The sequence below is a fragment of the Rhinatrema bivittatum genome, chromosome 2 (assembly GCF_901001135.1).
Source record: "Rhinatrema bivittatum chromosome 2, aRhiBiv1.1, whole genome shotgun sequence".
Taxonomy (NCBI): domain Eukaryota; kingdom Metazoa; phylum Chordata; class Amphibia; order Gymnophiona; family Rhinatrematidae; genus Rhinatrema; species Rhinatrema bivittatum.
The window spans coordinates 464,370,429-464,395,045 of NC_042616.1; the positions used below are offsets into that span (position 1 = coordinate 464,370,429).

General features: G+C 39.2%; 1 protein-coding gene across 8 annotated transcripts in view; it reads left to right on the plus strand.

Moving 5' to 3' along the window:
• RELCH (RAB11 binding and LisH domain, coiled-coil and HEAT repeat containing) overlaps nt 1-24,617 on the plus strand; it is a 500,624-nt gene that overhangs the window by 64,192 nt on the left and 411,815 nt on the right. For all 8 annotated transcript variants that reach the window (XR_003854685.1, XM_029590486.1, XM_029590488.1 and 5 more), the window contains exon 2: nt 18,674-18,763. Coding sequence is in view for 7 of the 8 variants with exons in the window: in XM_029590486.1 (XP_029446346.1) it covers nt 18,674-18,763 (90 nt within the window). In the remaining variant the exon portion in view is untranslated. The remainder of the gene's footprint in view (nt 1-18,673; nt 18,764-24,617) is intronic.

Sequence of the window (24,617 nt, forward strand, 5' to 3'; positions counted from 1 at the left end):
GTCAGGGATTCTGAGGAAAAAAAAGAGAAAATACAACAATTTCCATATACATTTTTTATCAGGGATCTAGATATGGGAACAACGAGTGATGTTAAAAAAATTTGCAGATAAGACAAAATTATTCCAAGGAGTTAAATCACAAGTGTATTGTGAAAAATTGCAGGAGGACCTTGTGAGGCTGGAAGACTGAGTATTCAAATGTCAGATGAAATTTAATGTGGACAAGTGCAAAGTGATACACATGGGGAAGAGTAACCCACTATAGTTAAAGAATGTTAAGTTCCATATTACAAGTTTCCCCCCAGGAAAAGGATCTGGATGTCATAGTGGACAATACTTTTATATTCTTGGTTCAGTGTGCAGCGGCGGTCAAAAATGTAAACAGAATGTTAGGAATTATTAGGAAAGAAATGGAAAATAAAACTGAAAATGTCATAATGCTTGTGTACTCCATGGTGAGACCACATCTGGAGTACTGAAAACAGTGCTTGTCACTGCATCTAAAAAAGATACAGTCGCATTGGAAAAGTTAGAGAAGGATGACCAAAATTATAAAGAGGATGGAACAGCTCCCCTGTGAGAAAAGGCTAAACAGGATAGAGCTGTTCAGCTTGGAGAAAAGACAACTGAGGGGGGGAGGGGATATGATAGAGATCTATAAAATCATGAGTGAAATACAATGATTAAATGTAAGATAGTTATTTACTCCTTCAAAAAATACAAAGAATAGGGGATGTTCTGGGAAGTTAGTAAGTAGCACATTGTAAAATCAGAGAAAACCCTTTTTTACTCAGTGCATAGCTAAGCTCTGGAATTCATTGTTGGAGGATGTGGTTAAGGCAGTTAACATAGCTGGGTTTAAAAAAAAAGCTTGTACAAGTTCTGGAGGAGAAGTCCATAACCAAGTTATTAACCAAGTAGACTTAGTAAATAACCACTACTTATCTCTGTGAGATAGCAGCATTGGATCTATTTACGATTTGTGATCTTGCCAGGTACTTGTGACCTGGATTGGCTATGTTGGGAATAGGATACTAGGTTTGATGGACCCTTGGATTGACCCAGAGTGGCAAGGCTTATGATCTTATTTTCTTAATGCCTTATGAAGGAAAAGATAAGATGGTTACCCAAGGCATCAACATTTTTCTTCTAGACAGTGGAAAGCGTCTATGTTCTCTGTATTTGAAGGAAGCCTATACATACTATAGTGATATTCTTCACTTGGATGTATCTAATTTTTCATTCAGAAATGCCTCCTCCAATCTGTGTTCTGCCTTTTGGCCTGGCATCAGCTTTTTTTTTTTTTAATCTTTTTTTATACACAATATGTAGCTGTCACAGCATTTGTTTCAAACTAGGGGTTCATGTGTTTCACTGTTTGAATGAGTGATTCATCAAGGGCACATCTCAGGAAGGGGTTTTTCTTCCTTGCAACAGTCCTCCAAATAAAATGTCTGCATTGTAGAGAGCAATGTATAATCAGCGGATATCAGCATGAACCCTCTTGAGTTTGTTGATATATAGCCTCAACACATAACATTTGATTGTATGGCACATCTCATTAGAGACAAGCTCAATGCATCTTAAAGTCCCAATGGCATCAAGTCACTCAAAAACTCCAGGTATAAATCTGTATATCAGTGCAGCTTAAAGACTTCCTGTTGGTGACTTTCCCATTCCAAATCGACTAAGAGCATTGCCTTCTAAATTCCGCCTCATTCAGTTGCCTTCACTACAGACATAACCAGTCTTGGTTGGGGTGCTCAACTACTGGACTCCAGACATAAATTCTCTGGTCTCTCAAGGAGTAGAGATTCCACATCCAGATCCTGGATTTAAGGTTAGTATCCTGTGCTCTGAAGTGTTTTCAGACCTCCATTGTGACTAATTCAGTTGTCCTAATCCAGACCAACAACCAAGTAGCTATGTTCTACTTCAGCAAGCAGGGAAGGACTGCATCTTTCCTCCTATGTTGGAAAGCTGTCAGACTGAATAATCCTAAGAGCCTCTTATTTTGCTGGCTCAGAAAGCACTCAGGCAGACAGGCTTCCTGCTAGATCCTCACAAGTGGTTCCAGGGTCATTGTGCAGCAAATAGCATTTTTTTTTCAATGGGGAGCGCTCGCTAGAATATTTGGGCATTGTGATTCTCATGGCCAAAATAAACTTGTTTTCCCAGTTCTTAAGTATGTATAAGTCAGGAAACCAAGCAAGCTTGATCTTTTTCTATTTCCAATATTGCAGAACCAGGAAACATTACTTCATTCTAACTGCCAGTCTTTTTGCTTCACTGCTTGGTTGCTGCAAGAGAAGCAATATACTCTTTTTTTTTTTTTTGGTCTGTCACGTAATGCTTCTCAAGTGTGTGACATTCCACCAGAAGGTATTTTGATTATAAACGAAGGAGCTTTTCTACCTGGTATGAGAGCAAATCCTTGGACCCCTTTCACTGTACCATTAAAAAAAAAAAAAAAAACCCCTGCCTGACTACCATTTGTACAGCTGATTCTGGACTTAAAACCAATTGTGTTAGTGTACACAGTGTAGTTGCCGCTTGTGAAAGCTTTATCTGATCTTCCTTTTTTAATCTGCTCCTGTGGCTAATAATTTCTTGAGTTTAGCTCCAGTTTGCTCCGGTATGCAGTTAAGCCAAATGTATTGGTATTTAGGCTTCTAGGACACTTGGAAATCTTAATTATGAAATGAGCCAGTAGCAAGAGCAGTGATTCCCATGAATAAAAATTGTGGAAATGAAGGATATGGGTCCTGAAACATTTTTAAAGCCCAAGCAGGTAGTCATGTTGCAGTCTGCAGATTTCTATCTGCACACTATTGGATGGGGGAGGTTTGATTGGTCTTGGAGATATAAATTGTCTGTTTTTGAGAAGGTGAAAACCTTTGAAATGCAGCAGAAATTAGATAAATTGGCCAAGGGAGGATGTGTGTTGGATTCTTTTCGTGGCTGGCTTTTTAAAAGCCTTTCAGATCAAGTGTTAAGAGTGTTGTCTAGTATAGTAAATCTTTCATTGGAACAAGGATATTCCTGAAGAAAAACGCCGAGTTTGGATCTGGCAGATTGTGGAAGTTGCCAAGCAGTGTCAAATTTGTCTATTCTTCCTAAATTATTGGAAACCATGTTGACTTCTTGGTTAAGAGAATTTCTGGATGTTGAGGAGGTTTGGATCCAGCACAGTCTGGGTTCCATTAGGGTTTCAGTACAGAAAGGGTTATAGTATTTTTGGTTGCTGATTTGCGACTGCTGCTGTATTGGAGGCGGGGGATGGGGAGATCAGGTTTCTTGGTGGTCCTCAATTTGTCAGCTTTTCATACAGTGAATCAATGACTGGTACAGCAAGTCTTGTACCTGGGGATGGAGGGTATGACTTTGAAATGGTTTAAGGGGTTTTTGCAGAATAAACTGCAAAATATATAGAAATCAAGATCTCGTCCTTTCATGAGTTCCACAAGGAGCTCCTTATATCCAATTTTGTTTAATGTATAACTTCACCCACTGAGAAATATTAGGAACTTGAGGGTGAGGGTATACATTTATGCAGGTGACATCCAAATTCTCATTCTTCGACAGGAGTCCATTGAAAGGTTAAATACTCTAAGACTATTACAGAATGGATGGGCATTCATTTTTTGAAATTTAAATGAAAATGAAACTCAGATATTATTAGTGGGAGCTTATTCTTATCTAGAAAAAATTTTCACAGATTTAAAATTGAGTCTTTTACCATTGAATTGTCTGCACAGGTGAAAAGTCTAGGAATTATCTTGGATTCCAATTTGATATTTGAGCAGCAGATCCTCCAAAGAAGGCTTTTTTTTTCTCTTCAGTTAGACAAATTAGTCCCTTATTATGAGACCAAGATGTGAGGACCATTATGCAGGCAGTAGTCCGTCCTTAGTGGATTATTGCAACACTTAACTATGTTGGGTTGCCTATAAGATAGTCACCTACAAGTGCTTCAGAATATTGTGATTAGAATTTCTGCTCATAGCTATCCTTGGGAGAAAGCAGTTTCTGTTGCTTATAACTTTATATTGGTTGCCTATGTTCATTCACATTAATTGTAAAATCATAACTGGTTTTCTGTGCCCTGGCAAAAATTTGACCCTCATATTTGCTGAATAAAATTAGGCAATATCTTCCAAGAAGAGAGGGTCAATTTTCCAATGTGTTGTGGTTAAATATTCCATTCATGAAAGCAGTTGGCAAGGTTAGAACCAGGCTTCAATGTTGTTCAGGTATAACACCCTCATTGTGGAATGCTCTGCCTCTATTGCTTTGGAATCTTTCAGTTTATTTGTTTTTTCTTAAAATGTGGAAAACTTGTTTTATTTGTTAACCAATGGAATGCCTAGGCATTGGAAATGATTATTGGGTAGGATTAGTCAATATGTATCTGCTGGTTTTATAGGTAGGAAGGATAATGAATGGTGTAGGAAGGTATATGGGCTCCAAGGTTGATTTTAATTTTAAGTAGTTTATGATATATTTATTATGGGGTTTGGTTTTAGGTTGTATTTGTTTTATGCTGTTTGAATATGCTTTGTAATCCATCTTGATGTTTCCGTGTACGTTATGTAAAGCACAATATAACTATGAAAGTTAAAATATAACTGAGTCTAGCTGCTGGGAAAGGCCAGTTCTATGAGCAGAAAGATTTCTTATCTGCAAAAAAAAAAAAAATATATATATATATATATATATAATGGGGAACAAAATTGTCCATGCAAAACTAAGGGCCAGACAAACTAAACATTTTTGTCATAGGTACAAAATGGGAAAATCCCTTTACTACATCTTGTCCGGTGTGTTTGTATCTCGAAAGTCAGGTTTGGATTAAACCCTGTAAAACTGAGCTTTTCCTTTTAAGCCCAAAAGAAAGCTGTACACTATTCAAAGAATTGCAATATATATACTCCTGGGGGAATTCTGTGCACAGAAATTTAAAATGTTGCTAAATTCTTCATACTTTATATTGGTCAGAGTAACACAATATGCATCACAGTCTTTAAGTAATTAATTTAAAATGTAATACAGAAAAGTTATTACTTAAAGATGCAGACTTTTAAATATTTTGAGCAGAATTTCCCTAGAAGTACATTGTGTCCCTTCCACCCTCTCTCCCTACTCCCCTGGCCTGACCACTTTCACTTTGCCCACTCAGGCACTAACTTCTCCACCTCCACTATCTCTTCCCTCCCCCTCTAGGCTCAACCTCTCGCACTCTGTCCACTCACAGAATTTTACCCTCTCACTCAATACTGCCCTTCACACATGCATGCACAGACACACCCACACATACCCACACCCCTCTACACACAGACTCTCACTCTGACTCACAGGGCTCATCACTTCTTCGCTGCAAGCAGGATGGGCTCAGCTTGTGGCACACCAGGCCTGCTCTTCACTACGAGTGGGATGGACCTACTGCATCTTTGATACGAGCTGGATGGTCTCGCTCACGGCACACTGCACCTCTCTCCAAATTCTGTGCAGAAACAGGAAATTCTGCACAGGAGGGGACTTTTATACAAATTCTGTGCCCCACAGTAGCGCAGAAGTTCCCCAGGAGTAAATATAGTATATTTATACTTTTTTTTTTCTTTCAGTAACTTTCTTGAGCAGTTTTGAACATCTTTATAGAGAGTGGAGTGGAGGAGTAGCCTCGTGGTTAGAGGGGTGGACTGAGAACCAGGCAAGCCAGGGTTCAAACCCACTGTCTTGGGCAAGTCGTTTCATCCTCCATAGTCTAAGCTACAAACTTGTGGCTTTATTTACTAAGCATAGACACGGAATGGTAGAAAAGCCTTAGCAAATCAGATCTTTAGATTGCGAGTGCTCTTTGGACAGGGAAAGTACCTATTGTACCTCGCTTTGAGTTACAATGAAAAGGCGTGAGCTAAGTAAAATAAATAAGAGCAACTTTGGAATATATGAAAAAGAATTTATTGTACCAAATTACTGGCCTTTCTGTGTGTGTGTGGGGGGGGGGTGTTGACTTTTATGCCGCCAATACTATGTTATGTAAGTCTAACATCACCTGTTGACTTTTTAGATTTTTTTCAGATGGATCATTGGTATCTATAATCCATAAAGTTGTAGGCGTGAGTCAAATTAATCAATTATATTTCTTTTTCCTTATACGTATATTACTGTTTTAAAGTAAAATTAAACTAATACTTTTTTAGCACCCAGTTTATTCAGCAAGAATGTTTAATTTGTCTATTCTTGCTTGTAATTTTTGCAGGATATTATGGACCGGGATAGCTGCTGGCTGCGCTAGTGTTTCTAGAGTTTGCAGGAGACCCAAGACTTTTGTGTGAGGATGTTTGTCCTTATGCACATTTATTCTGAGTGCTTTTCAGAACTTGTTCAGAAACCTAGAATAAGAAAAGTCTTCCTGTGGAGACAAGTGTTTCAGAGGCTCTGGAAGAGGGTTGGAGGGGATCCCTGTCAATCATTCTTCAGAGCCTAGAGGTGAGGAATACAAATCCAGGACTCCAATGGTGAAGATAGTGACTGAGGAGAGGTCTAACCCTAGTGAACATCCTCTGATTGTCTGGAGTCCGCTGCACATGAATACTGTAGGCTAGAACCACGTTGCAGGGGTTCTGATAGGGTATCGGTATGAATTAGGGATACTGGAACTCCTCCTTGTGGAAGTAAAAGTGGATATCCTGGAAAGGAGAGGTTGGCAAGTACTTATTTTAATCCTTTGCCACCAAAGTAATAAAGAAATCTTTCACTAATTCCAATGCTTGGTCAAGAGGCTGACATGCTCTCTGATTGGAGTTATGTTTGCCAGCTCGCGGGATGCCCCCATGAGTCAGCACACTCACTAAGCCAGCTCGACCGGCCATGTGGCATGATGCTGCCGCTTCCTTCACCTCCCGGCATGCCAGACTCAGCCTAATTTGAAGGGCCCACGGTGAGGAAAATGCCCGCAGCGCTTGTAGATGACATAAGACACCCAGCCCTATAAAGGGCCTCTCCAGATGCTCCCTCACTGCCTCAGCAACGGGTCATCTGAATCCTTGCAAAAGTGTTGCTGCATCCAGTGGGCTCAGACCAGGTTTCTGTTGACTGGAAATTCAAGTTGTATGCTTTTTAGCATCCAGAAACAAGCTCCAACTCACATGCAACAAAAAAAAGAAAAAAACCTATATTTTTAAGCTATCTTCTCCTTGTGACTTTGGACAGCACTGTACTGCACTGTAAATGCCCTCAGGGAGCATTTTAGCTTTGCTGAATGGAAGTTATCAAGGCTGAAATGTATTATTAAAGAACACTTAACTACTTAAAAATAATCACCATAACTCCATAGCATATATGTAGTAAATTCCTATTTCCTATAGCCCAGTGCCAAGGAAACTCGACCTTAGATACAAAGTACAAAAATTCCTGGGGTATGGAGTAATGCAATTGCCCCATCAATCAGTTATAGTGAAATTGACTCTTAAAATAAGACAAGGATGTACTCAAATAGTCCTCCAGACTGTTAGACAGTTTTGCCAAAAAGATGTTTTGAAGCTCCATGCTACATACATGTATTTCTGCTCACCAATTTTACATAGTTGAATACTTATATGATTGTATGGAAAAACCTTTTTTCTTCCCACATATTCTTAGCCACTCTTAGATGCAGAAGAATGTATAGTCCATTTCATTTGTTCCATCTACAAGGCGTTGTATACCACCACATGATCCTCATCAAACTCCATCAGAGCTTGCCATATGGCCTGGTTCAGAGCCAATACCCTATGCGAGGATGTGTACGAAAAGTTGGCAGTCATATCCTGAGTGATGACCTTTTCGGCGAAAAGCTCAGAGAAACAGTAGCTCAAATTATGGAATAGAAGAGACAGTATAATCCCTTCTATTCTTTTAAAAGACTATATTTTCAGAGACGCCCCTTCTGCCAATTTCAGCGATTCTGGACAGACAACCAATATTATGTTCCATCATCAAGCAAAGAGGGGCCAGGCTCCTTTTGCCTTTGTCAGGAAGCCTGCAAAACTTGGAGATAGACAGCTTGGAGAAAAGTTTATCTCCCTGGGAGCCAACATCAAATAGCAAATAGACTGTCACCAGTTGCAGCCACACGAATGGTCATTAAATATTTGAGTTGCACCTGACCTTTTCCAACTCTGGGACTCTTGGATCACAGATCTGTTTGTGACACCATTAATCAAGGTTCCCACTTTCAGTGATCACAATGAAACACAGTTTGGCTGCAGATGCTTCTCAGTCCCGTGGAGACAAGGACTGTTATATGCATTTCCCCCAATTCCACTTATAACCAAAACAGTTCAGAAATTAAGAACAATGGGTCACATTATTTTAATAGCTCCATTTTGACCTCACTAAGTCTAATTTCTCTGGCTACTATGCCTAACTGTTTAACATCCGGTGAACCTACATAATTCCATCCATGATCATGCAGGGAAAGGAAAATTTTCTACTCCCCAACCTTCAGTCATTGACTCTGTGTGGATGTCAAAAGCAAGCTGATATCTTCTCTATAATTATCTTCTGAAATAGGCAAAGTTCTCTTAAACACTTCTATGAGATGATCTTATAACTTCAAATGGAAAAGGTTCTCTATCTGACCTCAAGTTTTACATGTCCTGTGCCCCTTTTACTTCAGTACCTGTTAAAAACCCGTCTGAATCTGGAGTGAAAACGGTCAAAGTTAATCTCAGTGCTAGAAGTGCCTACCACTAGAATTTCAAAGATCTTCATATTTCCCATCAGTCTACTGTTGCCAGATTCATGAAAGTCCTAAATCCTCTATAGCATCTATAAGTTTTATTTTTAGTAGCAGTTACATATGCCCATAGAGTAAGCGAGCTACAAGCCTTATACCCAAAAGTTTTGTAACAGAGGAGTTTTGAAAACTCATCCCAAATATTTACCAAAAGTGGTCTCTAAATGTAATTTAAATCAATCTATTGTCTTGCTAACATTTTTCAAGGCCACACATTAACAAACAGGGATTGCCATACTTTGGACTGCAGACGAGTCTTGTAGTTCTGTTCAAAAAGAGCAGTATCTTACAGAAAGTCTTCAGTTATTCATCACCTACAGCCCAGGCAAGCAGAGTTTGTCAGGTACAAAGGGAACTCTTTTTCAACTTGGATCTCTGATTGCATCTCAGTCAGGGTCACATCTTCAAAGTGAAATAATTGCCCATCTGCTCATGGCTTCAGTAAGTAACTTCCTTAGCACATCCTCGCTCTACATCAATAGAGACACAAAGAACAGCCACCTAGTGTTCCACACATATATTTACTGCTTGGTAATACTGTTGTGCAGGCCTTTGTACTTTCAACTGTTGATTGTTGTAATGGTTTGTACGTTGGACTTTCCAAGGCTACTTTAAGAGGCCTGCCATGGGACTATATGACTCCCCCTTTTGTGGGACTAATATGAATAACCTAACAATGATCTGCATTCAAAATATATCCCTTGCTTTTAAATCTCTGAAACTGTGGACCATCACATCTGACCAGGCTACTAAATTGTTATTGTCTACCACGAAACTTACAGTCCCAGAGGAAGTGTTTGATTCCTTCTATACGACTGGCCCACCTAAATTCCACTAGAAACCAAGCTTTTCCTTTTACTGCTCCGACATTATGAAACTCATACGTGTTCTGGATGATTACTGTTCATTTTGCAAACAGTTAAAAGCCCTACTCTTTGAAGAAGCATTTGAGGAAGGATCTAGTTGAGATCATGGGAAACATTTGTTTGCGCTTTGAGCATATTTATGGTCTGGATTTAATTTATTGTATTTTTTGTTTTATATTCATATTGTATATTTTAGAAATTTGTTATAATTGTATTGTAATTTGCTTAGTATGGTGTCCACAATAAGTGTACTATAAATATTTTAATTAAATAAATAAATAAAATACCTAGAAAATGCTTCATGCCAAGATAGTTTTGACCAAGCTGTGTGTTAAAAAGCCTATTTAGTTCATTCAACTTTACCTTCTAGCCCCCAACTTAAATGAGGGTTGCATACTCCTCAAATATGACACACAACAAGGATTTCCATGCATTTCTCAGCTTGGAAGTTCCCACTTGTGTGGCTGATCCTTGTTTTGCTTGTCCACAGAGAAAGCAAAGTTGCTCTCCTGGAAGAAGTTTTCTTTGGTAGACCTCAGGACAAATCAACCACACAGTCCCACTCTTCTCTCCTTAGAGTTGAAAGTCAGCCTGCTAGAAAGACTGAGGAGATGAGCAGCCACATAGGAAGGTCCACACTTGCTCAAAACTTTTCAGTCTTTCTCAGCTCTGATGGAGCTTTTCCATCTCAGCACCATTGGATGATGTCACCCCAGTTTTGTGGCTGATTTCTCCTGCTGTCTATGGAGAACATCTACAGATGAGCAACTTTGTTTTGTTCAGTATGTTAAAAAGTTGCAAAACCACAAAGAGCTGTTTAAAATAAATTAAAAAACAGTTTATAAAGGTATCCTCCCATCCCTGCAAATTTCAGGGACAAACCCCTCAAAAGAAAAAAGAACATATTCTTAGATAAACTGTGTTGTTTCTACTGGGACTAGCCATGTGCACGCCTCTCTGGAACAGCAGGCGCTGGACATACAAACATCCATCTGATATGCACCCATCTCCATTGTGGGCATCCCTTTTTTGTTTTCTAAGTTCTGCGTTTTATGGGAGTTTCTTGAACCCATGCACCAAAGAGACTTCTAATGTGGGTGACTTGAGCTATTCCCTAGGTTTTCAGAAAGCATTTGATGATGATTTCCTCCGGGAATTAAGAAGTTATGACTAGGAAAGGGAGCAAAAAGTGAGTTGATCAAATTTTCAGATGACACAATGTTTTAAAGCAATGCTTTTCAACCTTTTTTCAGCCGGGAGACACCTGACAGATGGTTCTCACATGCGTGACACACTGAACATGTGACCATCACGGGGCTAAATGTAAACATGCACTCTGCATCCACAGAAATCTCCTCAACCCCCAGTAATGAGTGCAGAGCAGATCTAGGGCATTACCCTGTACAACTCGCCATACAAAAAAGATATTCTGGTTCTGATGACATTCCAGTAAAAGCAAAACAAACTCCCTTTACTACCAGGCAAAATAGCCTTCCTTATGAAAAGACAGTAATTTACCACTAATGCATATCCTATTGAGAAAACACAACAAATAAGATTGATACAAATGCCTACATGCTAGTAAAATACCTCACCTTGATCACACACCCAGAACTGACCTTCACCAAGTACAGAAAAATCACAAATTATAAATATGGAGACAGAAACTGGAATGAAAAGCAAAAAAAAAAAAGCCACTCTACATGCAATGCAAACCTGGAGAAATGGAAAGAGAAATATAGCACCCAACATAGTCCCAGAATCTGCAATAATGCACACAAACTAAGCCGCACAAAGTTACACCTGTATTATGGAATGCACTCAAACAGTAACAACCCTATCTATGAAAAGGCAACACTACAAATATTAAAACTGGCCTAAACTCTGATACACTTCCTATTAGGAAAACAGAATAAGTCAAGCTGCTATAGAACCCCACACAGAAATAATTGTAAAGCTATACTATACGCCCCAGTCATCTTCCTGACCGGTCTCTCTCACACCCACGCCCCAGTCATCTTCCTGACCGGTCTCTCTCACACCCACACCCCAGTCATCTTCCAGACCGATCTCTCTCACACCCACACCTCAGTCATCTTCCAGACCGGTCTCTCTCACACCCACACCCCAGTCATCTTCAAGACCGGTCTCTTTCACACCCACACCCCAGTCATCTTCCTGACCGGTCTCAGTCTCTCTCTCACACCCACACCCCAATCACCTTGCTGACCGGTCTCTCTCTCTCTCTCTCTCTCTCTCACACACACACACCCCAGTCACCTTCCTGACCAGTCTCTCTCTCTCTCTCACACACACACACACACACACCAGTCACCTTCCTGACCAGTCTCTCTCTCTCTCACACACACACACACCCCAGTCACCTTCCTGACCAGTCTCTCTCTCTCTCTCTCTCTCTCACACACACACACACACACCAGTCACCTTCCTGACCAGTCTCTCTCTCTCTCTCTCTCACACACACACACCCCAGTCACCTTCCTGACCAGTCTCTCTCTCTCTCACACACACACACCCCAGTCACCTTCCTGACCGGTTTCTCTCTCACACACAAGTTCTTACTGTCAAAACTCTTCTTCCTTTGCTGCAGGGATGGGCTCCATTTCCGCTGTGGATTTTCTCTGGCAGGCCTTCTTTGTGGCCGCCACGGGGATGGGCTCCCGTGGCAACCTTGCTTTTTCAGGGTCTGGTTTCCTTGTTGTCGCGACGGGGATGAGCTCCTGTGGCGGCCTTGCTTCGTCGGGGTTCGACACTGCCATTCCTCCCACCCCACCCCCGGGCTGTGTGATGCCCCTTCTTCCTGCCTTATCAGCCAGTTAGAGGCTTGCTCCCTTCTTCCTACTCCCACTGGCAGGTAGAAGAGAGGAGGCTTCCGATTGGCCTGCACGGGGGGCAAGAAGAAAGGTGGTTTCCCATTGGCCCACGGGGGCTGGAAAAAGGGAGAAGGGAAGTACAACCAAGGCAGTGGGGCACTGGGAGCTGCAACACACCTTCCGGTGTTTGGCAACACACTGGTGTGTTGCAACACACCAGTTGAGAATCGCTGTTTTAAAGTAATTTAAAATATTAGCAGATTATGAAACTTGGGAACTGGCCATCTAAATGACACGTGACATTTAATATGGACACGTGCAAAGTAAACTAGCTATTCTCTGCTCTACTCTTGAGCTTTTTACACTCCTCTATCACTCCCGTCCATCCTGTTCTCTGCAAGGAATGGGAGAGGAGAAGAGAGGAAGGGTTGTATTAGGGAGCAGATTAGCCTTTCTCTGCTGTCTGCACTGGAGCAGGAAGCAGAAACCTCTCATATAATTGGCATATTCAGTTAACTGGCACGGTTTATTTCCACATGCATGCCGTATAATGGGGCTTTTGCCATATCTGCTTTTTTGATCATTGCTGCAGACTGAGCTGGGCAATTCAATGTAATATTCACAGTGATTCCAAGGTCCTTTTCCTGAGTGGTAACTCCTAATGTGATACCCTTCAATGTGAATGCATAGTTAGGACTATTTTTCCATATGTGCGGTGCTCCTTAATGTTTAGCATTCTGTTTAAACTTTCTTGCCAGCAGTGAAAAAATAAAGGGATAAATGCTAGTGAGTGCTAATAATGAGGCTTTTACTACAGAATATTAGGAATTATTTGGAAAGGAATAGAGAATAAAACTGAGAACATGACACCTCTGTATAAATCTATGGTGTGTGTGCCCCCACCTTGAATCTTGTATGGTCTCTCCTTCTCAAAAAAGATGTAGCAATACTAGAAAAGGTATAGGGAGGCAACAAACTACAAACAAAGCTGATCAAACAGCCAGTTCTTTTTGGTGCCAAAGAACTCAAAATTTGAAGAGGTCCAGAGAGATGCAATTCCTTGACTGACTGCTGAAACCAAGTCAAAATGCTAGCTGGTCCACTGTCACATGGGTCACGGATCATGCACATTCAAGAAACTTTTTCCAGAAAATCTTCCAGACATTTCTTTGATGTGCACAACTAAGGTCATGTGACTCATGCATAATTCCAGTGAAGTACTGAAATTTTATACCCATATAAATCTACCTCCTTTACTTTCTAATAGCTGGGTGGTTAATATTTAAGGACAAATTCCAAATTTATTTAATTATTCAGAGCTGCTCCTGGCTTCCCTGACCTTGACGGGTTGAATATTTGAGGGGGAAGTAGAGACGCGCTGAACAATTTTGTTCATCAGTGCCAGATGGCCTATAGGGCCATGCAATACTGTAATGCAATGCAACTCCTGATAAACAAATATTTTCTGAAGCATTATGAAATAAATGCAGAAAGTTAACAAACTAAATGTACTGCAGTTTGTGTAGCTGCACTCGTGAACTGTAATAAATTACATAATCATAGATCTCAGTGCTCCTTAATTTAATAAATTTAGTAACTGAAGCATACAGAATGTAAATGGCAGAATTTCCTATCATTCCACGGTGAAATTTCAGGACATTCTTTTCATATCAGTTCCCTAACTATATAATATTATTTGATTGTAAGGAATTATTTAGGAAGAACAAATTTAACGTTAAAGAAAATGCTGCTGAGTGCATGCGTCTTCTCAGGATTGGGAAATGGAAGTGAAATATAGACTTACAGTGAAAGGATTATAAAGAAAGTTCATGCATTTGAAATGCTGTACTAGAGAAGAACTCTTAAGATTTACTGGAATGACATGATTTCATATGAAAGTGCATGAGATGATAGGATGCAGAAAATCCCTGACAGAAGATCGGGTCCAAAAGGAAAATAACATTTGCTGGCAATGTATTCAAAGGTTCTGGTGGCAAGCTAGCTAATTTATACTGGAGGGCATGATAGAAAACACACAAGGAAAATACGGCAGTCTGGGTGGTGAGCAACATAAAGAGGAAAACGAAGCATATTTTTTGTCCAGAAAGAAAGGTGCCCATACTCAGATTTGACAAGATGAGGGGAGGTGAATAGTTTTTAAGGTTTTGTTTTGGGTTTTTTTGAGACAAAAATGCTTAAAAATTACAGTATACTAGAATAGTAAAAGGCCTGTTTATCTGATATCAGCTGGTGCAGTCAGCTGGGACAGAGGAGACAGAATGGGTGGACGGATATGGAGGCATGTGACCAGGCTTATTGCTAAAGCACAAGTTCAACATATCAAAACTACTGTTCTCTCACCCTTTTTTACACCCTGATATCATCTGACCAGTGTCACCATGGCACTATCTCTCTCAGCCTCCCCCTGGCCCCAACAGTTCCTCTATTTTGACCTCTGCCGCCCCCCCCCCCCCCCCCCCCAGTCTCCAGCAGTCCCTCTCTTTCAAACGCTCTCTCTCTCATATCCCCAACCTATCTCCAGCCAGCAGTTTCTCTGTTTAGGCAGCAGCAGCAGCACTGCAGTTCTCCTTCTTCCCTGGCTGTTTCATAAGCTCTACATGAGACACTCTTCGGCCCGCATGGCCACTGATGACACCAGGCACCACCTTTTCCTGCACCATCACCTGCATGTGCTATATCTCTTTGGCCTGTGTAGGTTGCTGTCTGCACTGCCTTCATAAAAGGTACGAGATGTCAGCACAGACAGAGTGTAAAAAAAAAAAAGCTGTGGACATAACTAGCATCGTTACCAACCTTCATATCAAAAACAGTACTTAATGATGAATACTACTGACACTGCTATTGCATTGGTAAAACCACCTTATTAATTTCAGTAACAAGTCCATGAAGCTGTAGATCTACAAGATTCACATTCAGCTGTCTTAGTGACAGTGCAGCAGATTCAGGAATGTATTTCACAAGTTACTTGTCAAGTAAACGTATTTTCTAGTTTTAAACCCTGCAAATCTCATGGACATGCAAAACATGAATCTGCAGTAAGACTAGACAGTATCTTTCTAGAATGGAACGGTGTTTTTTGCCAAAAAGTAAAACGTTTCAAGAGTTGTGAAATCAACTTGACTTATGGTTTTTTACTTTTTTCTTGATCTTATATTTTTCTGCTAAAATTTGGAGCAACCACCAATTACTTTATGTTGCATATCCCAGTTGACAAAATCTATTAACACTTGAATAAAGGTTTTTGGTTAGGAAAAAATGAACTAGTCAACTGATTACAATAGATTTCCAGACAAAATAGCATCGTTGATAGCAATGGTAGATATCACTTTTCTTCTTGAACTATATAAGATGAACTGAGCTGTTAGGCAGATGACTGCAAACAAAATCAAATACATGTATGCCTGATTCTCCTTTGATTCCAAATACAGTAAGTTGTTTATAGATATGCTATGTGCAGAACTTTGTAAGTAAAAGGTATTTCTTTCCATGCCAATACAACGATAACTTTTTAATTCACAGCTTTGTGCTGATACTGCACTCAATATTGCATACAAATAGTGATGCCGGGATGAATGTTTTTCTTTTGAATTGTTCATATAAGCTATTTGTTTGCTCATCCAATGTATTTCTGTAATCCAGTATTCTTGATTTTAATTCTTAAAGAAATATAGTATTAGAATTAAAAAAAAAAAATTCAAAGTGCAAAGTTCTCCTCTAAATTAGCTGGTTTTTAGAGAATCTTTTAGCATGACCAGTTTTTGCCAACCAGTCCAAGAAATGTTAGTTGCAAATTACTTTCAGCTTTTGAGATTGTGTATGTAGCATGTAGCCAAATTAAATGGTATCTGTAGAAATTAAAATCAAAACAATTCAAGAAATGCAACAAAATAATTTTTTACGGCCCGTTTATTATATTTTTACACAATATTTATAATTGAGCATTTTGTGTATTTTCCAGTGGCTAAAATTCAATAGGAGATATACATTCCTGAAATAACGACTTTGAATGCTTATTGGCCTTAGAGAGATGGCTTTGAGGAATCTTTCTGCACTGCAGTGCCCTCTGCTGGCTTTGGCCTGACACATCGCTTTGCAGTTGCAATTGTGATACAGACTGCTGCGTTTTGTCTTTCTTTTTATGAAAGATGGTGAAACAGTTACCTATAGCAAAACATTTTGGGCTCTTGTGTCGAATGTGAGATAGGACCCCCGTTCCCGATCTCTACATTAACATGTTACTGTTCAGGCTGATAAGTTTTACACTAGTTCAGTAGTATGGGATTTCTTTTGATCTGAGAGCCAAGATGCTTTGCAGTTCTTATCTTGTCTCTGGTTAAAAACCTTTATATGTGGGGAGAGGACCTCAGGGGATAGGTTTATTTTAGTTGTATCTGATTGCTCGACACTGCCCCTCTGTCTTATACATGGTTATCTCATTAATCCTATATGACAAACCAAAGGTGCCATCCACAAAAAAAAGTGCAGTGAAGCATAACTGAGGCAATATTTGTCATAGTAGTGCCCATTCAGGCTATGACAATAAATAAATATAAATTATACATACATAACAAGAGATGTTTGCATATACTTATCTAAATTCTTGATGAAATGTTAGTATTTTCCATTAGGTTGGCAGTTTCTCTACAGTATACTTCACACAGGATCATTTACTTCCCACATGTCACTTTGTACTTTCTTTCCATTCTCTCTGATTATGTATTATTTTACACACTCCTCCTTCTACTGTTTTTCCCTAAACCTTCAGCTAGTTCTCTTTCTGCTCTTAAAAAAAACAACCCCAAAAAAACCTGCCAGAGCTCAGGCTATCAGTGTGCATTACAGAAGGCAAATGAAACTAAAGGCAAAATTGTCTTTAGGGATTGTATGTAACCCAGATAATACAATAAAACCTTTACTTCCTAGTAATCTCATTGATTATTTCAGTTCAGTAAAAATCCATTGAACATGACCATGAGGCAGCCACAGTTCAAAGGAAGCAACTTGAGCAGGAATAAAAGGCATCCCTGCTATTTCAGTGATGCCCTACTAAAGCGAGATCTAATAGCTATCAGTGATGTTAGATGGATTGTACATTTGTGTTTTGGTTAAAATCTTGCCTAGTTACCATAATTTGCTGTTGACTTCCACAACCTTCATGATAATAGCCGGCTCATAGCAGTTCTCTTTAAAAGAACTGTGTGTCGTGACCGTATGGGGTATATTTTATATTATGTCATAGAACACTCTACACACAATCTGGTAAAGCAAAACTTAATTCGTTAAATGTTGTAAATATATTGATAATAAATCAACAAAGATAAGTAATGTCAAAATTGAATACAGTATTACAGTAATCTGTACATAAATCAATACAGATAAATAGGAAACAGAAATAAAGATAGAATATTAATCAAAGGATAACAAAGAACACTTCCCTTATGTCTTCCATCTATAAGCCAGTGTCCTTGGAAACTTGGAAGACTGTGAGCTTGGGCACCCTAAAAAGAACCAGCTGATTCACTCTTTGTTCCTTTCAGATCATCCAACTAAAATAAGCAAATGTGTAATGCCTTATATATCCCTCCGCAAGTTAGGTGTTTCAATTTGCACTTTATCGAGGAAGGTATTTCAGTACTAGTCTGATCTCCCCACTTGTTAAGAGATACCAAATGTCTTAACTCATTATCAGTTCATTGGTATCGGTACTAGTCTTTAGCGTTTGATCTTCCAAGGTGTTGAAACACCAGGTCTTAATCTTTGATCACCCCAGAGACACCAGATCCATCCTAGGTCTCCAGAAGGACATGATAGTATCGTGCAACTTATATGCAATAATCATCAATTAGTAGAGCCTGTTCTGATCCATCACAACATCTTCCAGGGATCTAGCTAAGCTGCCTAAAATTACCTTCTTACCAGAACTTAAAAGCAATGTTCCTTTTCTTTTATCTTAAATGAATTTCCAGTGGACTTATGGGTAAAATCTGCCAATAAAGAATTTGCAAATGTGACAGTGGCTAATAGCAAATTTTAATCTGATTTTTTTCATTTTCATCAAAAGCTAAATGATGAATTTGTTTGAGATTGTTCTGCTTCTCTGCATAAATGTGCATTTGTATATTGTCAGAGTAAATTGTCAACAAATAATGATTTCCTTCTCTGTGCTGCAGACCGAGCTGGAAGCATCAGTACCCTTGATTCCTTGGACTTTGCACGGTATTCAGATGATGGAAACAGGGAGACAGATGAGCGGATGGCAGGTGAGTAGGGACTGAGTGAAATGGCTATAAACAATTTATTTTTATATACTGAAGCACTAGGGGTACAGAGCTGTCTTTTTAAAACTACCAGCAATCTTTGGGCATGCTGAAGATACTCACAATGTTAGTGTATATTGTTTTATTGCTATAAAATTTTTGAATAGTTAAAAAAAAAAAAAAAAAATGTACATGCCCAACGTTATGTACCAGAGCTATTGTGCTTTAAACACTGATCTAGTAACAACTGCATATATGCAAGAAGGAAAAGGAAGAAAAATTTAAATCTCATGCATACTTGTTTAAATTATTTTAAACAGAATATTTTGTACAGTATGTCTTTAAGGATCTTTTCTTCTGTAACTGAAGTTTAATTGTTGCTATAAACATACATTATTGAGAAAGTTGTGCAGTTTATAATGAAAAGAAGCAGATCTCTAGAGCATGAATTTTTGCATTTGTTGTTTGCTGTTAACAGATCTATGTTGATGAGAATTAGACAAGGTAAATATACAGTAGAGCACCTTACTTCCAAAGTTTCTTTATCTGAAAACTCCCATCATATGGGAAAAAATGATGGGTTTCATCCAGTGATGTATTATCCAGGAAGTGTCTATTAAACAAGATTTGACTCTGAGTACATGTCACATCTAATGGCTTTATTTTATCTTGCCTTGTTCAGAAGCCAGTAGTTTGCAGATGTAACTATGGGTGGTGAGTGTGTTTCTATGCACCTCTTGAATGATTCTGGTAGTGGTGTTACCAGCAGAAAAGGGGTGACAGAAATTGCACAGAAATTGATGCTATTGTTGAGCAAAATATGCATACTTAAGAGAAAACGGTGGAAAACAGAGTATAGCCCTGAAAAGAAAGAGATGTGCTGTCTATTAAGCAAAAGAAGAGATACTTCAAAACTCACTTATGGAGCAAGCATTCCTAACTCAAGCAAGAGTATGGTGTTGGGTAAATGACAATATGATTTACAGGCATAGAAGGACAAGATGCTAAAGCTTTAATGTGAAACAGACTCTGTAATGGGAATGGCTACATGCAATACGTAATTAAACCGTGAACTATATAGAAAATTAGTGATGAGTTATAAACAGCATGAAGTAAGTGTTTAAAATAGAACAAAAATGTTTTATTATATAAAGCAGAGGCATCATATATTTAAAGCTATCCATATTCACAGGGCAGTATCTTTGCTCATCTTTTCTCTAATGGTCTTTTTTGTTATAATCGCTTCTATATATGAAATTATTTATTTGTGAAGCATCTGTCCAATTTGATGATAGAACTTAGAAGAATACCTCCGATGCAAGCACAGAGAGAGTGCTGAAACATGGGCCATGTTGGGTGAATCCAGCCAAACAGAGTGAAGCCGGAGAATGTAAGAAATGCCATACTGGCTGAGACGAAAGGTCCATCAAGCCCAGCATCCTGACTTGAAGGTGGCCAATAAAGATCTCAAGTACCTGGCAAGATCCCAAAGAATAGATCCCTTCCTCCTTGCTCATAACCATGGATAAGCAGAGGCCTTCCCAAGTCTACATGGCTGATAGTAGCCTATGAAATTTTCCTCCAGGAACTTGTCTATTGTTTTGAAATTGCTGCTGTAAATTGCTAATATCCTTTTTAAACCCAGCTAAGCTAACTGCTTTCACCACATCTTCTGACAACAAATTCCACAGTTTAATTGTGCACAGAGTAAAACAAAATATTTTCTCTGATTTGCTATCTTTTACCTTCATGGAGTGTCCCTCAGTTCTAGTGCTATTGGGAAGGAGAAACAGCCATTCCCTATTTACCCATTCTACTCCACTCATGATTTTATAGATCTGTATCATATCTCCTCTTAGCTTCTCTTCTCCAGACTGAAGATCCCTAACCAGTTTAGCCTTTCATCACAGGGGAGTTGTTCCATCCCCTTTAACATTTTGGTTGCCCTTCTCTAAACCTTTCCTAGTTCAGCTATATATTTTTTTAAGATTGGGTGACCAGAATTGAACACATTACTCAAGGAGTGGTTGCACTGTGAATCAGTACAGAAGTATTATATCTCCTGTTTTGTTTTCCATTCCTTTCCTTATAACATTTAATATTGTTTATGCTTTTTTGAGTGCTGCTATACACATTGAGGATTTCAAAGTATTTTCCACAGTGACGCCAAAATCCTTTTTCTGGGTGGTGATGCCTAACATGGAACCAAGAATTGTATAACTATAGTTTGTATTATTCTTCCCCATATGTATCATTTTGCACTTCTCCATATTAAATTTCACCTGCCACATAGATGCACAGTTCCCCAGTGTAACAAGGGCCGCCTTGTAGTTCCTCACAATCGGCTTGTGATTTAACTATTATGAATAATTTTGTGTCATATCCAGTTTTGCTAACCTCATTCATCACTCCCTTTGCCAAATCATTTATACATATATTTACTTTCTTGATTTAAAGTTTCCATAATCACATCTCAAGATAATTTGATAGTAGTAGTATCCTGATAAATATACAAGAATAAAAAAAAATGTTAACACAAATTGCACCACAATATTTAGAGCTCCAAAATAGGGGCAGCATACAACACAGATATTTATTCCCTAACAATAAATTCAAATAAAGCCACTGTTCAAGATGACTAATGACACAATTTGACAGCATTTTTAGGTATAGCTCTGTTTTACAGGGAACCTCTTAATTGGTTAAGGTCATAAGACAAAGCTGTCATTCCAGCAACTTCACCTGACGTTTACAAGGAAACTTCAACAAACAGGTGGCACCTAAGACAGCCACCCTTTGTTTCATCATCAAAAAGATTTCCTCCTTAACTGTATGTTCTAGCTACGTCGGGAAAGATGGCTGTTTATAAACCATAAGTACATTATTTTTAATACAGGAGAACATTTTCATTGTCCAGTCCTTACCAGGTTCCAAAGCAAAAGTAACGAACAAGGTAACCCTTCCAGAAACTTCTATTTGAGAATTCTGCAAAAAGGTAGCTAATTCTAAACTGTCTGAAATCGTATTGTCCTTAACAGTTTCCCTCAGTAGGCAGAGAAAAACCGTGGATATAGGAGGAACAGATTATAATGGTATTTTCAAAAATTTCAGGTACCTTTTTTTTTTTAACACATCCAATGGCATTATCAATGAGGATTTTAGAAAATTCAATAAATGAAGATTAAGCCTCTTAGCATAATTTTCAAGATTGGCATACAGTCAAAGAGCTCTCAATCTAAAGCCTAGATTTATCAAAATGCTATAAATATAGCAGAAATAGTACACGGGGGGGGCGTGTTAATTACCCAGCAATTTCCGCAAGGTACGATAAATTTATCACACCTGCGCTGGGTTTTTTTCACATGCTAATTAATACATGGCGGAGGGGGAGAGAGAGCCAGTCTCTGGAGAGGGGCATTTTGAATCGGGGTAGGTTTCAGAAGGGGGGTGGTTAGGGGGTGCTGTTACAGAAACATTCTGAGGTATTCATAGTAAAATTGACATCACTAAAGATTTGTAGTCACAATGGATGTACAGAGTCTCTATCTTTCTCTCTCTGTGCTAAAAATATTTTCTCTGTATCGCAAGACTATCACAAGCACAACACACTGAAAATAGGTGTAGTTATTTCTGTCGCTAAATCGTATGTTGTATCCTCCCACTGGAATAATCAGTGTGAAATTTGCATACGCATTTGCGTTGCGTTATTTATCATGTGCGATAGGGCTTTAACGTGCGTGTTAAAGCCCTATCGCAAATTGATAAATGACCCAGTAAGTTTGTACCTGAGGCAATGGAGGATTGGAGGATAAAGTGACTTGCCCAAGGTCACTAGGAGCAGCAGTGGGATTTGAACCCTGATTTCTCTAGTTCACAGCCTGTTTCTCTAACAACTAGGCTGCTCCTTCACTTATTTTACTTCCATGATCTTTAATTGTGAATGAGAGCTCACCTGAGTGTGTCACACCCATGTTGAAGATAACACACTATTAATTCTAGCAGTTATTGACTTCTCCATACGTTTTGCTGGCCATAAAGACTCCAAAGTTATTAAAGCTGGGTTAACTGGAATAGAGCAGGTGATCAAACCTTGAGTATTCTTTGAGACCTCTATCTCTGGAGCCACCAGCTGTGCAGAGACCTTCCCATCACTTGGAAGGGAGTCTATAACTTGTTCAGATAAGGACTTCCCTTTCACTGATCTTGCAGAAGTCTCCTCTCTAACTTCTTTTTTCCTATCTGTAATATTGTATGTAGTAAGAGAGGTTGTATTTTGTAACACTTTATTGTCAATGCCAACTTAAACACACACACACAGATCTTACCACAATATATAATATTAAACGTATCTTCTCAGATCTTTATAATTTATCTTTGTAACTTATTTAAAAAAGATTTATAGTATCTTACACTTTTTAAAGTTTTTCAATGTTTAGATAATCTCATATGAAACCACTAGGATCGAAAATGGAATGTGATTTCGGATCATTATATAAAGTATAAGTAACTATTATATGCTATTTTTTACTTCCAGTTTTCACATTTGGAAAAGATGCATGCAGATATTTGAAAAAATGCATCAAGAAAGACATAAAGTATAAGATAAGTCTGATTGACTTTAATCACCAAATTGATGGGACTATGGACTATATTTCATAGAAGCAAAGAATATGTTGTGAAACGTGATTCACTACATTTTCATTAGAATCAAGTTTTAAAAGACTAAAAAAGAGTAGTTTTTTCAATACCCATGATTGAAGTTTTTATCATGTTCATGTTTTCTGAGGTCTTTTTCTCCTCTATAAAAAAATAAATAAATAAATTTCAAAAGATAAATTATAAAAGGCTGAAAAAATACTTTTAATATTATAAACTGTTGGGGGGGGTTGTATGTTTTTGGTTGAATAGCCTCACTGACCCCCCCCCCCCCCTCCCCACACACACTTTTTTTTTTTTTTTTGCATGTGTTCCATGCCACTTTGATCAGTCTTGGCCATGAAAGCCTGTTGCTCTTGGTTGCCATTGTCCTCTTGGTTGCCTTGTTGATCAATATCCTAAGGGTAGTGCACCAGGAGGGTAGTGTCGGAAGTCGTCATCTTCCTCAGAAGAGGAATGTTCTTTCTACCCCTTCCGTGTCACAAATCCCCTTTTTGGGGAAGCCCCTGGGGCTCTGTCCCTAGCAGGTTTATTGCTGAACTGGAGCCCCAGTTCTTTGAATTAGTGCATCTCCTTGTAGGCCAATACCGGGGCAAGACAGCAGCGATCATCTGACCATTCTTGCTGGGGCCACTTCTGTGATTACCATGGTGGCCTTCCCCATCCGAGGGTGGCTGCCAATGGCAGATTGGTCGCTTCTGAACCTCAGCGAGCAGTGATGGCATCCCCACTCTCAACTAGAGAATTCACAGGTTTTTCGGGATCAGAAGGCTTCAATTCCCATTGCTTTCCTGTCCCTTCAGGAAGCGGGGATTCGATTGAGTTCCAGGGCAACTCTTTTGGGTTTCCCTCTGGACACCTGGTTATCCACCCCTGAAAGGGGTGTCCCTCATTCTCCGTTTCCCGGAGAAGACTTGTCACTGCTTTTGACTGGCGCTCGCTCTCGATTCCTCATGGGATCCGAAAGCCGGTCGAGTGGTAGCACTCTCCTTAGGTCGCCCTAAGGCACAGCAGGTCTATTTCATGAGGGAGCCTTTCCAGAGTAGCTCCCTGGTGAAGATGAGGGGTTTCTCCCGCCAGATCTCACCTTTGATACCTGCTGAGCTCAATGGACGATTTTTGATGAGGACCACTATTGCCAGTCATTCTCACCTGCAGAACCCTACCTCATTGAGGAGTGTTCTAATCCATCTAGTTGTCA